The sequence below is a fragment of the Rhinopithecus roxellana genome, chromosome 8, assembly GCF_007565055.1.
Source record: "Rhinopithecus roxellana isolate Shanxi Qingling chromosome 8, ASM756505v1, whole genome shotgun sequence".
NCBI lineage: Eukaryota > Metazoa > Chordata > Mammalia > Primates > Cercopithecidae > Rhinopithecus > Rhinopithecus roxellana.
Window position 1 is genome coordinate 9,402,527 of NC_044556.1, and position 14,247 is coordinate 9,416,773.

General features: G+C 53.3%; 1 protein-coding gene across 3 annotated transcripts; it reads right to left on the reverse strand.

The window, feature by feature from the left end:
• Nucleotides 1-649: 649 nt before the first annotated feature.
• TRIP10 (thyroid hormone receptor interactor 10) lies at nt 650-13,328 on the reverse strand. 3 transcript variants are annotated; one of them, XM_030936291.1, is made up of 15 exons: nt 13,200-13,328; nt 11,874-11,989; nt 11,718-11,774; nt 9,612-9,759; nt 9,470-9,532; nt 9,127-9,231; nt 8,902-9,030; nt 8,041-8,187; nt 7,747-7,941; nt 6,547-6,714; nt 6,182-6,291; nt 2,421-2,553; nt 2,047-2,186; nt 1,846-1,967; nt 650-1,104 (listed from the first exon to the last, which is right to left on the reverse strand). In XM_030936291.1, the coding sequence occupies exons 1-15, from the start codon at nt 13,221-13,223 to the stop codon at nt 956-958; spliced, it is 1,806 nt and encodes a 601-aa protein (XP_030792151.1). In that variant the 5' UTR covers nt 13,224-13,328; the 3' UTR covers nt 650-955. The 3 variants fall into 3 exon arrangements, with proteins under 3 accessions (XP_030792151.1, XP_010365458.1, XP_010365460.1); XM_010367156.2 differs by lacking the exon at nt 6,547-6,714; XM_010367158.2 differs by lacking the exon at nt 6,547-6,714 and having other exon boundaries at nt 656-1,133.
• Nucleotides 13,329-14,247: the final 919 nt, after the last annotated feature.

The following is a 14,247-nucleotide window of genomic DNA, read 5'->3' on the forward strand; positions in this document are numbered from 1 at the left end:
GTTGAGGCTGTGTACTTTCTAAGAATTGTGGCTGGGAATGAGACCGCAGGTGGAGAATGCCTGCACACAGTAGGTCCTCAATAAGTGCCACCCATTCTCAGAAGCTGCAGTGCATTCAGAAGGGATGAAACTTGGTGTCCTGGCTGGGCGCGGTAGCTCACACCCATAATCCCAGCACTTTGGGAGGCCGAGGTGGATGGATCACTTGAGGTCCAGCAGTTCGAGACCAGCCTGGCCAACATGGCAAAACCCTGCCTCTACAGAAAATACAAAAAATTAGCTGGGCGTGATGGTGTGCACCTGTAATCCCAGCTACTTGGGAGGTTGAGACAGAATTGCTTGAACCCGGGAGATGGAGTCTGCAGTGAGCTGAGATTACGCCACTGCACTCCAGCCTGGGCAACTGCGTAAGGCTGTCTCAGAAAGAAAAAAGAAAAAGAAAAGGAAACTTGGTATCCTTCTCCCTACCTGAGTCACAAGCAGACACCCACTGACAATGATATAGGCCAACTTCCAGAAAGGGGCAGGGTTGACCCAAGGTGTGCCCAAGATCACCTTCCCTTCCTCATTCCCTGCGTGGCCTGTAAGAAACGTGGTGTTAGATACTTCCAGTCCCAGTATCTAAATCCTCTAATAAGGCACCGACTCCAGGAACTTTTATGTAATTTCTTTTTTTTTTTTTTCCATTTTTGTATAAAACAAAATGGCCGGAGCCGAGCGGCAGGAAGAAAAGATGTAAAACATGAGTATGTACATCAATGGTGGAACGATGGTAGAAGGCACAGCGGGTCCGTCCGGAGTGACAGGTGGGATTTGGTTGGGGATGGAGGGGGCAGCAAGTTACACAGGTCTCAGCCGAAGCCACGGGGTCAGAAATAAAGTGCATAGGTCCTGGGGCCCCCCGTGGCCCAGAAGCAGCAGCCGACAGCCCCCCTCTTCCCGCCTCTGGCAGGGTTCAATTGAGTGTGACTCGCAGGTAGGAGGTGGGCACGTAGCCCTCGCCTCCCTCTTTCCGCCTGACCCGGGTCCAGCCATCCCCTTTGTCTTCTTCCATAAGACTGAGGTCTTCACCCTCGGCCATAGAGATGGTGCCCTCGCTGGACCCTGTGATGGGGGTGGGGGTGGGCCCAGATCTGCTTTAGGCAAATGTATTATTTTTATTTTTTATTTTTATTTATTTTTTTTTGAGACGGAGTCTTGCTCTGTCACCCAGGCTGGAGTGCAGTGGCGTGATCTCGGCTCACTGCAAGCTCCGCCTCCTGGGTTTACACCACTCTCCTGCCTCAGCCTCCCGAGTAGCTGGGACTACAGGCGCCCGCCACCTCGCCCGGCTAGTTTTTTGTATTTTTAGTAGAGACGGGGTTTCACCGTGTTAGCCAGGATGGTCTCGATCTCCTGACCTCGTGATCCGCCTGCCTCGGCCTCCCAAAGTGCTGGGATTACAGACTTGAGCCACCGCGCCCGGCCGCTATTTTTTATTTTTGAGACTGAGTCTCGTTCTGTCGCCCAGGCTGGAGTGCAGTGGCACGATCTCAGCTCCCTGCAACCTCCGCCTCCTGGGTTCAAGGGATTCTCCTGCCTCAGCCTCCCAAGTAGTTGGGATCACAGGTGTGTGCCACCGCACCTGGCTAATTTTTGTATTTTTAGTAGAGATGGGGTTTCAACATGTTCGCCAGGCTGGTCTGGAATGCTTGACCTCAAGTGATCTGCCTGCCTCAGCCTCCCAAAGTGCTGGGATTACAAGCCTGAGCCACCCGCCCAGCCCTGCTTTAGGCGAATTTAAACTGAACCTAGCCAGAGACACTGCCGCCCATCCCCCTCCAAGCCCACTCTGGCCATTCTCACCTTCAAAGTGGTAGATGGCCACACAGTGACCTATGGGCGATGTGGGTTCCTCCTCGAAATCCTCATCAAACTCCGTGTAAATGGGGGTATCCTGGCTCTCTTCCAAGGGAGGCTCTTCAGAGCTGTTTGGGGAGAATTCGGCAGATAAAGACAGCCCCCCTGGGACCCTGGGAACAGACTCACTGTGGCGTCACCCCTCACCTCTCCTTGGTGTCCTGTGATCCGCTGTTCCTGCTGCTGTCTGGTGGGGCGCTAGCAGGGGGGTCGGGAGGCCGGGCGTGCCGGCTCAGGCTGTCTCCCCGGTTGCTAAGGACTCGACTTTCAGCTTCTGCCAGCCACGCCTGGGAGGAGGGGACGGCAAAATCGTTCCAGGGCAGAGCTCTGGGGTCAGCTCACTCTGGACTCAGAGGTTCCCTGAGATCACCCACGCACAGCCAAGGCTGTGATGGAAAACAGTTGGAGACCCCCCCAGCTCCGAACACCTCCCCTCTCCCCGACCCCCCAACCCCCGCCCCAACCGGCAGTGACTCAGCCAGGCACGCTGGCTCCCACCCCTCCCCAGGGTCTTTTCTGACCTCATACTTCTGCACTTCCAATTTCAGCCGTTCGATGTTGCTCAGGGTTTCAGCGATCTGGGGCTCCAAGCTGGCGGGGTCTCCCATCTGGGGTGTCTTCTCATAGACATCCTTCATTTTCTTTAGGGCTTCCCTACGACAAGGGAGACAGGAAAACATAGTTCCGTGTGAGATTTCTTGTTGCTGTTTTGTTTTGTTTGAGTCAGGGTCTTGCTCTGACTCCTCCCCCAGGCTTGTGTGCAGTGGTGCAATCATGGCTCACTGCAACCTTGACCTCCCGGGCTCAAGTGATACTCCTGCCTCAGTCTCCTGAGTAACTGGGACTACAGGCCTGCATCACCACACTCGCCTGATTTTTTTCAAAAATTTTTAGTAGAGATGGGGTCTGGATATGTTGCCCAGGCTGGTCTCAAACTTCTGAGTTCAAGGGATCCTCCTGCCTCAGCCTCCCAAAGTGCTGCGATTAGAGGCATGAGTCACCAGGTTCCATGTGATTTAACAAGCAAAATACAGGGGTTTTGCATCAAGGAGCAAATAGCAAGGCAGGACAACGGTTAAGGATGCAAATACTAGTGCCTGACTGCCTGGGTTCGAATCTCAGTTTGAGTATTTCCTAGTTGTGTGAGTTTGGCTTAAATCATTGAACCCCTGCTGCTGTTTGCTTATCTTGGAAATGGAGATAATGATCCAACTATCTCATGTGGGTCATGGTGAGGATTAATATAATGCCTGATACCTAGTAAGTCCTCACTATTACTGATAAACATATTGAGTACCTACTGCATACAGGTACTATTCTAAGCATCAGAAATATAACACTGGGCTGGCCGCGGTGGCTCACATCTGTAATTCCAGCATTATTTTGGGAGGCTGAAGTGGAAGGATCACTTGAGGCCAGGAGTTCAAGACCAGCCTGGGCAACAGTGTGAGACCTGTCTCTAGTAAAAAATTAAAACAATTTTTAAACAATTAAAAAAAATGAGGGGAAGGAGGGGGTGGGGAAAAAATAAATAAATATAACACTAAACAAGACAGGATCTTAAGTCTGCATGCAATCTCTCAGGAAAACTTGAGAATTCGAATAAATCCATGTACACTGTTTAGAATAGTGCCTAGCATACAGTAAGTGATAATAAATACTGTTATCATTATCATTAGTTTCTCATCCCTGCCTCCTCTATGTCTGTACATACAGGTAGTCACAACTATAATAGACCTTTGGAAAAGACCAGATCTGAGCTCAACTTCCTTCCAGTTATTTTTTATCTTTTTCTGAGACACAGTCTCACTCTGTCCCCCAGGATGGAGTGCAGTGGCGCAATCTCGGCTCACTGCCTCCTGGGACTCTTGTGCCTCGGCCTCCAGAGTAGCTGGGACTACAGGCGCACGCCACCATGCCTGGCTAATTTTTATATTTTTAGTAGAGACAGGATTTCCATACGTTGGCCAAGCTGGCCTCAAACTCCTGGTCTCAAGCCATCTGCCTGCCTTGGCCTCCCAAAGTGCTTGGATTACACGTGTAAGCTGCTGCACCTGGCCAGCTTCATTCCGGTTCTAATACCTGACCCACTTTACAGATGAAGAAACTGAGGAATTAAAAGATGAAACAAGCTGCCCAACACCTCAGAGATGAAGCTGGAAATCAAGTTCAGTTTGTCGTGACTCTAGAACATGCACCCTTAATCCCTCCACCAGAGAAACCCAGGAACTAGAGAGTTCTGAATGGAACTTTACACCGATAAAAACCATTCTGTCTAAGAGGTTACATGCAAATGGCAAAATATAATTTGGCTGCCTGTTTGCAAGTGGTAAACGTCATTCCTATTATGTAACAGGACTGGGAAGAGGATTTTGTTGCTTGGAAAGAGTGAGTAAAGATTCTTTTTTTTAATCTGGCAGTTTTTTTATTGTTAATATTTTACGTGTTTGAGCTGTTAGATAACCATATGCTGCTTTTTTTTTTCTTTTAGCCAGTTAATGTGGTGAGCTAGATGGATACATTTTTTGATATTGAACCATCTTTGCATTATTGTGATAAAACTCAATGAATGGTAGTTTTCTTTTTTTTTTTTTTTTTTTTTTTTTAGTTTTTAAAAAAATTTATTTAGGTTTTTCTTCTTCTTTTTTTTAAGAGATGGGGTCTTACTGTGTTGCCCAGGCTGGCCTTGAACTCCTAAGCTCAAGCGATCCTTCTACCCAGCCTCCCAAAATGCTGGGCTTATAGGCATGAGCCACCACGCTCGGCTAATGTATTATTACTATTATTATTTGAGGTGGAGACTTGCTGTATCGCCCAGGCTGGAGTGCAGTGGCGCAATCTTAACTCACTGCAACCTCCACCTCCCAGGTTCAAGAAATTCTCCACCTCAGCCTCCCAAGTAGCTGGAATTACAGGCACGTGCCACAATGCCCAGATAGTTTTTGTATTTTGTTTGTTTGTTTGGTTTTTTGAGACGGAGTCTCGCTCTGTTGCCCAGGCTGGAGTGCAGTGGCGCAATCTTGGCTCACTGCAAGCTCTGCCTCCCAGGTTCACAACATTCTCCTGCCTCAGCCTCCTGAGTAGCTGGGACTACAGGTGTTCGCCACCACGCCCGGCTAATTTTTGTATTTTTAGTAGAGACGGGGTTTCACCATATTGGCCAGGATGGTCTCGATCTAGTTTTTGTATTTTTAGTAGAGACAGGGTTTTACCATGTTGGTCAGGCTGGTCTCAAACTCCTGACCTCATGTGATCCACCCACCTTGGCCTCCTAAAGTGATGTATTATTTTGTAAACACTGGATTTGCTTGGCTAGGATTTTGCATCTATTATCATAAATAAGGTAAAATGAGCCCTCGATTTTATCTTCTTGAATTCTTGGCCATTGATTTGGGAATCAGGATTCGTCAGCCTAAAGAGGCTAACAGCTTTCACTCTTTTTCTGTTTGCTGGGATGACTTGTATAAGATAAGAAGTAACTGTTTCTTTTTTTCTTTTTGAGACAGGGTCTCACTCTGACACCCAGGCTGAGGTGCAAGTGGTGCAATCACAGCTCACTGCAGTCTCAATTTCCCAGGCTTAAGCCATCCTCCCACCTCAGACTCCCAAGTGGCTGGGACTATAGACACAAACCACCACATCCAGCTAATTTTTTTATTTTTGCTAGAAATGGGGTCTCACTCTGTTACCCAGGCAGGTCTCAAACTCCTAGGCTCCGGTGATCTTCCTGCCTCAACCTCCCAAAATGCTGGGATTGCAGTCGTGAGCCACTGCATCTGGCCAAGAAGTAACTGTCTCTCTAAGTGTGGTAGGAATCACCTGTAAAACTGTCGGGGCCTTGGGATTGTTGGGGAGATCTTTGAGTACCACTTAAATGTCATTCATTTACAGACCAGGGCAGTGGCTCGTGCCTATAATCCCAGCACTATGGGAGGCCGAGGCAGGCAGATCAACTGAGGCCAGGAGTTCAAGACCAGCCTGGCCAATATGGGGAAACCCCCGCCTCTACTAAAAACATAAAAATTAGCTAGGCGTGGTGGTGCATGCCTGTGGTCCTAGCTAATCAGCAGGCTGAGACACAAGAATTGCTTGAACCTGGGATATGGAGACTGCAGTGTGCTGAGATCATGGCACTGCACTCCAGCCTGGGTAACAGGGTAAGACCCTGTCACAAAATAAAATAGAATAAAATAAATAAAAATAAATAAATAAATAAATAAATGGAAATCATCTACTATTTTATCATGTTCCTTGCCTGCCCTTCCCCACCCCACCACCTTACCTCTGGTCAATCTCCTTCTGAAGTTCACGACTGCGTTCTTCTAACTGCTGTTGAAGCCGCTTTCGCTGCTGCTCTGGGGGCAAATGGCTAAAATCCTCGGTCACCACTGTCTGCAAGGTGGGTAGAGGGCTGAATTTGGGATCAAGGAGTCTAGGCTGCCGGACTCTGCACCCTTCTGAGATATTTCACTTCCTTCCCCAGCCATGGTTCTTGGTAGCAAGGCCATGCACAGAGCAAAGCGGGTCTGGGTTGGGCAACCAGGGAAGAGGGGCCCAGCCAGCGGCAGGAAGCGAGCCCAGGGTCCCGCCACCCGCCGCTGGGCAGGCTAGGGCCACCACCTTCTCCTGCCCCGAGGCCTCACTTACCCCACGGCTGCCTCGAAGGCTGCGGAAGGATGCTAGCCTCGGTTTGACCGACTTACTGATCTCGCTCAGTATGGCCAAGGGGTCACGGCCGGAGCGGGGGGACGGGGGTCCGTTAGGCAATGCCGAGGGTACGGGACCCCCCAGGGGGGAGAGGGGTGGGGGGCGAGGCTACCGGCGGGGGCCGGGGAGGGGGATAGGTTGAAGGGGTGGGGGGGGTGGAGGAGGATGTAGAGAATGAGGACGAATGAACAGAGGGATGGATGCACGGATGGACGGATGGACGCGAAAAGAAAAAAGGAAAAACAAAATGGAGAAAAGAAAAAAACGGTAAGAAAACCACAACTCAAGATACACAATCACACAGAGAAAACGCATGCAGGAGCGACACAAAAAAATCTGGAAGGTGGCGGGGAGGATGTTGAACTGTAAGCCCGAAAGCCAGAACTCTCACACCCCCGGTATCTCCTAGGTCTTTGGAATGTTATGTCCGGGAGCAAGCATGGGTCCAGGAGGCAGGGAGGCCCATGTCTCTCTGTCCACTTAGCTTTCTGGGCTGACAGTCTAGAAGACGCATGCAGGAATCCAGGTCTCAGACAGGTGTGAGGCCACAGAGGACACAAAAGATAAATAAACAAAAATAAAACCACAAGCTGAGAGGGAGTGGAAGGCAGGAAAATGAGAGGGGTTAGGGGCGTCAGAGGTTTAAGCTCGGGGATCACAGGTGTAAGTCAAGGAGAGGTATGAGAGTGTAAGTCAAGAGGGACCCAGAGTATAAATCAAAGGTATAAACCAAGGGTGCTAAGGTATATTAAAATCCAAAAACCCAAGAAAACAGGACGTGCAGGGTGGCTCCCGGAGTCCCATCAGCAGGATGGAGAGAGAAACTCGGGGAGTCCCCAGGGATGGTATCACCAGCCCTCAGGCCAGCCCTGAATTCCACCAGCAGGTTTTCTCCCAGCATCCCAAGAAGCAGCAGACAAACGCCACAGACCTCCCCACCCTGCCCCCGCCTTCGCCTCGGGGGACTCCCAGGCCAAGCGGCCCGCCCGCCTTCCTTCCCTCCAGCCCGGGCTGGCAGCCAAGAGGAAAATTCCTGCCCGGGACTCGGCGTTCAGGCAGCTGGGGCTGACTCAATAGGGGCCCCACTGTCCCCACCTCACTGTCCTTCTCCCCCACCATCCCAAGGGTCCCGGCCCCCACCTTGTTCTTCTTGCCAAAGGGCCAGCGCTTGGTGCGGATGCGGCCTGGGCCTCGGAGCTCAGGACGTCCTTCCGAGGGGGTGCCCAGACTGCTGTCCGAGGGTGCACGGTTCATGGGCTGGCTGAAGTCCTCGAATTCCACGTCGCCCGGGCGGGCAAAACCTGACTTGTGCAGCTCTATAAGGACTTGGGAGTCCTGGGGGAGGGGGACAGTGGATGAGCAGTCAAGTGACTAGCATATGGGGACTTCCCTCCGCCCTTCCCATGGCCCACTGGACCCAGACCAGGCACCCACGTTCTTGGGATCCACAGCATTTGCAGCCACCTTCATGCCCTCCAAGCACTTGGCGATGATGGGCACCACCTCCAGCTCGGCCTCCGACAGGAGCCCATACCCGGCACCCAGGCGGGTGGCCCTGCGTTCATCCATGTCTTGGAGCTTCTGTAGGGACGGGGACAAGGGTGGCTCAGGGGTGCTAACGGAGGGACGAGAAGCACAGTGATTCACTCTGCAAATATGATCGCACTCCACGCTGGCCCCAGCCCCAAGCCAGTCTGGAGGGGAAGACGGACTCAGGAAGAGAGGCTCCAGCCCAGTGTGGTTGGGGAGAGACACAGTGCCAGGGGGATCTCAGAGGGGGACGCCTGCCTAGGGGGTCAGCAAAGGCTTCTCAAAGGAGGAGACAAGGGAGCAGGGATTTGAAGAAAAAGCAGAACCAGCCCTGATACTCCCAGGGCCAGGGATGGGACAGAGAATGGAGTGCTAGATTGAAAACAGGAGAGGGGAAATTCGAGACCTTTCAGAGAGGTTGTTAGAGGTGGAGCTTAAAATCATAAGTAGGAATTTCAAAAGGAAAGAAACCTTGCTTGAGCCCAGGGGTTCCAGGCTGCAGTGAGCTGTGATTGTGCCACTGCACTGCCTGGGTGACAGAGCCAGGCCCCATCTCTCTATAGAAGTAAGTAAACAAACAAGTAAAAAGCATGCCCAGCAGGAAGAACAGCTGACTGAAAGCACAGCTCACTGTTATGATAGGTTTCTGATTCCCTTTCAATCTAGGGACTGGGACATTGCGGCTGGGGTTTTGACGAATGTGTAGGAGTTGGCTAACATTTGGGGGCTTTCGGGAAGGTAGGTCTGAGAACCGGGAGCACTCACATCGAATATCTGGGGCATCTGTGAAAAATAGAAGTGGGCTTGGTCTCGGTTGAAGCGCTGCAGTTGAGCTGCATATTCGTTTTTGCTTTCTTCGGCCATATGACTCCGAAGGTGGGCTTGCTGCTTGGCCTGAGGAATGAGGAGGTGGAAGGTACTGCCAGGTTCTGGTCATGTCCGACCCGGACCCCCTAAGCTTGTCCCAGACCCCGCCACCCCCCCACACACCTTCTCCACGTCAGCCTTGGTGGCGTTGATATCCTGGTCTAGCCGTTCAGCAGTCTGGGCTGCCTTCTCTGCCTCCCGGCAGTCCCGCTCAAATTTACGCTTACTCTGTGTAGGGGACAGAACCAGAGTGAGGGAGCCACCCTCCCAAAGACAGCAGGGTGGGAAACCAAGGTTTCAGGGATTGTTGGGATGTCAACCAGTAAGTAGGGGACAAGGGCGTATTGGAAGCCTATGGGGCAGGGAAGGTCCAGGTCTGACAAAGAGGACAGGTCCCTGACTCCGGGATCCGCAACCCTGACTCCGTGCCTCCGGGCCACAGTCACTGCCACCTCTGCAAACTCACATTCTCCAGCTGTTTGAAGCCGTTTTCCAGCTGCTGCTGGGCCCGCCGCCCTTCTTGGAAGTGCTACAGAAAGAAGAGCGATAAGGCTAGCCAGGGTTCCAGCAGGAGCCCTTTGCAAAACCTGAATGGGGGCGGTCCTCACCATCTTCCTCTCCTGTTTCATCTCTTGTGAGTACTTGGTCAGCTCAAGACACACACGGACACTGAGGTTCTCGGCCACCAACTCCCGCTGGCCTGCAAAGTCATTCACCTCCTGGAGAATCTGTACGAAGGACTGTTGCTGGCTGAATCTGGGGTAGGATGAGAATCGGGGAACAGGGAGTCAGGCCCCCCAAATAGGTTGATGCCCCAGGACGCACCTCCAGGTGGAAAAGGGTTAAGCCCCAAGAATTTAATCCTTGAAGCAATGACAAGTTGTGGTCCATGTTCCCATGTTCCTTAACCCCAACCTTTGAGTAGAATGTATCTTTTTTTTTTTTTTTTTTTTGAGACAGGGTCTTGCTGTCACCCAGGCTGCAGTGCAGTGGCATGATCACGTCTCACTGCAGCCTCAAACTCCTGGGCTCAAGTGATCCTCCCACCTCAGGCTCCCAAATAGCTGGGACCACAGGCACACGCCACCATACCTGGCTAATTTTTTTTTTTTTTTTTTTTGAGATGAGGTCTCAAACTCCAATCCCCCCGAACTCCACCTCTTCCCGCCTCACCCTCCCAAAATGCTGGGAGTACAGGTGTGAGCCACTGCGCTGGACCTCGAATGTATTTTGGAACACAGAATTTTCCAGTTTTTAAAGATGGTATACTGAGGTCAAGAGATCAAGACAATCCTGGCTAACACGGTGAAACCCTGCCTCTACTAAAACTACAAAAAATTAGCCGGGTATGGTGGCATGTGCCTTAGTCCCAGCTACTCAGGAGGCTGAGGCAGGAGAACTGCTTGAACCTGAGAGGCGGAGGTTGCAGTGAGCTGAGATTGTGCCACTGCACTCCAGCCTGGGTGACGGAGCGAGACTCCGTCTCAAAAAAAAAAATAAATAAAATAAAGATGGTGTACAAGGCTTATACCATCTTTTATGCATCATTTCAGTGGGGTTGGGGACATCATTTTATAATCAAACACCATATCTATTTTTTTTTTTTTTGACAGTCTCACTCTGTTGCCCACAATGGAGTGCAGTGGTGCGATCTCGGCTCACTGCAACCTCCGCCTCCCGGGTTCAAGGGATTCTCATGCCTTAGCCTCCCGAGTAGCTGGGATTACAGGCACCCACCACAACACCTGGCCAATGTTTGTATTTTTAGAAGAGATAAGGTTTCACCACATTGGCCAGGCTGGTCTCGAACTCCTGACCTCAAGTGATCCACCCACCTAGGCCTCCCAAGGTGCTGGGATACTGCGCTCAGCACTTTTTTTTTTTTTTTTTTTTTACAATGAGAGGTGTTAACATTCATACTAAGTGGGATAAAAGTCAAAACTACAATTACCAGCCTGGCTAACATGGTGAAACCCTGTCTCTACTGAAAATATTAAAATTAGCTGGGCATGGTGGCAGGTGACTGTAATCCCAGCTACTAGGGAGGCTGAGGCAGGAGAATCACTTGAACCTGGGAGGCGGAAGTTTCAGTGAGCTGAGATGGCGCCACTGCACTCCAGCCTGGGTGACAGAGTGAGACTCTGTCTTAAAAAAAAAAAGAAAAGAAAAGAAAACTACAACTAACAAAAAGTTCAGGTCAGAGACTGCCGCCAAACAAGTGACCAAAGCAACTTGATTTCCAGGGCTTTTTGGATGTTGGAATTGGGGACTCAAAGTAAAGTCAAATGCTCCTTATAGCATTTAATATGGACTGCACACCATTTTAACACATTAACTCAGCTCATGTTCATGCAAGACCTACAAACCTGGAGGAATCGTCATCATCCCATTTCACAGATGAGAAAAACAGAGGCGCAAAACTTTAAGTCATCTGCCCAAACTTACTGGTTTTGTAACTGCTGGGGCCTTTGTATTTAACAGTTAAGGAAAAGAGTGGCAGAAAACCTGAATCACAAGCCCAAGGCAATTCATCTACACAGTAGTGGGCTCAGGATTCCAACCCAGATAATCCCGCGTCTTGCATCCTTGTTCTCACCTCTAGAGGGGGAAGTGAGAGGGGCGGCGTGGGGTGTCCCCAGCTGAGGGAGGGGAAGTGAGACCCACGCACGGCCCTTCCCCACAAATCTAGCCCTGCAGCCCCTCTCCAACCTTACTTGGACTCGGGATCATCCTTGGCAGGTCTCTTGGGCAGATATTTTTTCACCAGGCTCCTAAGGGGAGACAGAGGTAGGAGGGCTGAGCCCGCAGTCCTCCCTCCGCTCCCCCTCGCCCCAGGCGCGTCCTCCGTAGCGTCCACCCCAGGGTCTCACCGCAGTTGTTTGGCGTAAGCCTGTTCCACTTCGGTGCGTTCTTTCACGAACTTTACATATCTGTCCAACAGGTCCAGCCCCCACTGCGTGTGGCGCTCGAGCACCTCGAACTGATCCTGACAGGGGACATGGTGGGGGAGGAGGAGAGAGGAGCTGGGGTCACGATCTTGGGACCCCACAACCCGCCGACCAGACTCCCAGGGAGCTCCAAGTCTCTGCCCTCCTAGGAGTGGCTTCCCAGCGCCGCCCCGGCGTGGCGCGGGGGGAGGCAGGAAACTGGCGGGAACCCCCTCCCCTTCCCGGGAAGGGCCAGAGAACAGCGCCCAGGCCCCAGCCACCCCGGCCGGGAGATAGGGGTCTCCGACATAGGACCGCCAAGAGGGGCGTGGAAGGGGACAGGGCCACTCCCCCAGCTCGGGCTCCCCTAATCCCCCCGGATTCCGGAAAATCCGGCCGGCCCGGCGTGAGTCAAGGCCAGAGGGGCAGGGTTCCTCGCAGATTGGGGGCCCCTGAGTGGCCAGGGGGCAGGCACCAGGTTCCCTGAATCTCCTTGCTTCCCGGGATCCCCCAATGGGTGACTCAATTTCCCCCACTGACCCCACTACACATCCAAAAGAAATCGCAGAGTTGGAGGAGGGAGTGGCGGTCTGGTTACCCTCGCTGCACTGAGAACTCAGGGATTCCACCACCCCCAGGAAGGGGAGGGGTCAGAGGTCCGGCTAGGATAGGGGGAAATTTCTGGGGCTTCTAGGGCTGAGGTTATAGGCGACCAGGGGGCGATCCCGCCCTGGGCCTGGGGAAGCCAGGGAGGGGGATTAGGCCGAGCTTAGCATCCCCGTTCCCCTCCATGAGTGTCCCCAGCCCCTAGGTGTTGATTAAAGGCGAGGGAAAGGGCGGTCAGGACTTCTAGGTCCCACGTGGGTGGGGATGAGGGTGACCAGAGGGTCCCCTCCCCCCTCCCAGCCGGACAGGCGGACGACGGGCAGGGACCCAGGGGCCGTAAGATAAGCCGCCTGCCCGGCCAGGGCGCCCAAAATAGGTGACCTCTCCCAGCCGCCCCGGCCGGGCCCCAGGATTCCTTCTGCCCGCCTCACTCGCAACTCTGTGCCTCAGTTTCCCCATGCCGGTTCGGCAAAGTTGCCCTTCGCCCCTGAGCGTGCTGAGACTCCCAGATACACTCCGGGAGAGGGCGGAGGGTGGAGGGCGGGGACCCAGGGGTTGGTGGAAGGGAAATGAGCGGAGCCCCCTCTAAGATACATTGGGGACAAAAGGGGGGTACCTGGACCCCAGCAAAGGGGAACTTAGAGGCGGGCCGATTGGACTTACCCACAACTCAGTGCCCCAATCCATGCTGCTCCCGCCGCCGCCGCCGCCGCAGCCACCACCGCACCCGGTCCCCGCCGCCCGCCGCCCTCCGCCCTCCCCGGAGAGACTCAGCCGAGGGCGGTGCGCCTGGCCCCGCCCCACCCCGCCCGGCCCGGCCCACCCCAGACTCTTCCACGCCCCCCGCACGCTATGCCACGCCCCCACCCGCGCGGAGCCCTAGTCTTGCGCTTCGGGGGCGGGGCCCAACGGACGCTCCGCCCCCTTTTAAAGAAACGTTGCCACTCGACGCCGCTGTACCCCTTAAAGAACCCCCACCCATTTTTCCAAATCCCCGGGGTCCCTCTCGTCCTCTCATCTTCCTTCCCCACTCCAAACGGTTCTATCTCCTTTTCCCCTTTCCCCGCAATTATTCCTTAAAGGGCCAAGATACTAAAACCCCAAACTCAAGAAGTCCTTCCTCAACTCCGTTGCAGGGGCAACCTGAGGTCACCCCGTTCTTGCGAGCCGGCCCGGCTCCAGGCGTCTAGGTTCGTCCCACTAATGGTCTGGTCCCTCCGGCCACAGGGCGGATGAGAGGGCTTCGATCCAACCCAGGACGCGCCTCCGCCAAGGCCGGGTCCATTAGCTCCCGCACCGCATCCTGCCTTCCCTCCCCCAGTCTCCGCTGGGAAACTGAGGACGGGCTGTCCTTGGGGCGCCAGGCCCAGGCCCTTCCCCAGCTGCCTTCCAGTTAGCTCCTGCATCTGCCCATTTTCCAGTCCCATCCATGAAAGTTTAATCTGGTTTAATTCTCAGTACCGCCCCTGAGATTCCGACTCCGCCCCTCCCCCAGACATCTGGGACATCTGGGCCCTGGAGAAGGGAAGTCTGTCACCTCTCCCATAAAAGTCTGTTCACACCTTGTAAATCCCTTTGAGGTGCTGGGATGAAAGAGAAGAGGAGGCACCGAGGATTCCCACCCCCATTCTCTCCGGCCTTTGGCGCTTTCTCTGTAGCTACAGAGAAGACGGGGCATCTTGCAGGGGGGCCCTTGGGGATACGTTCCCCT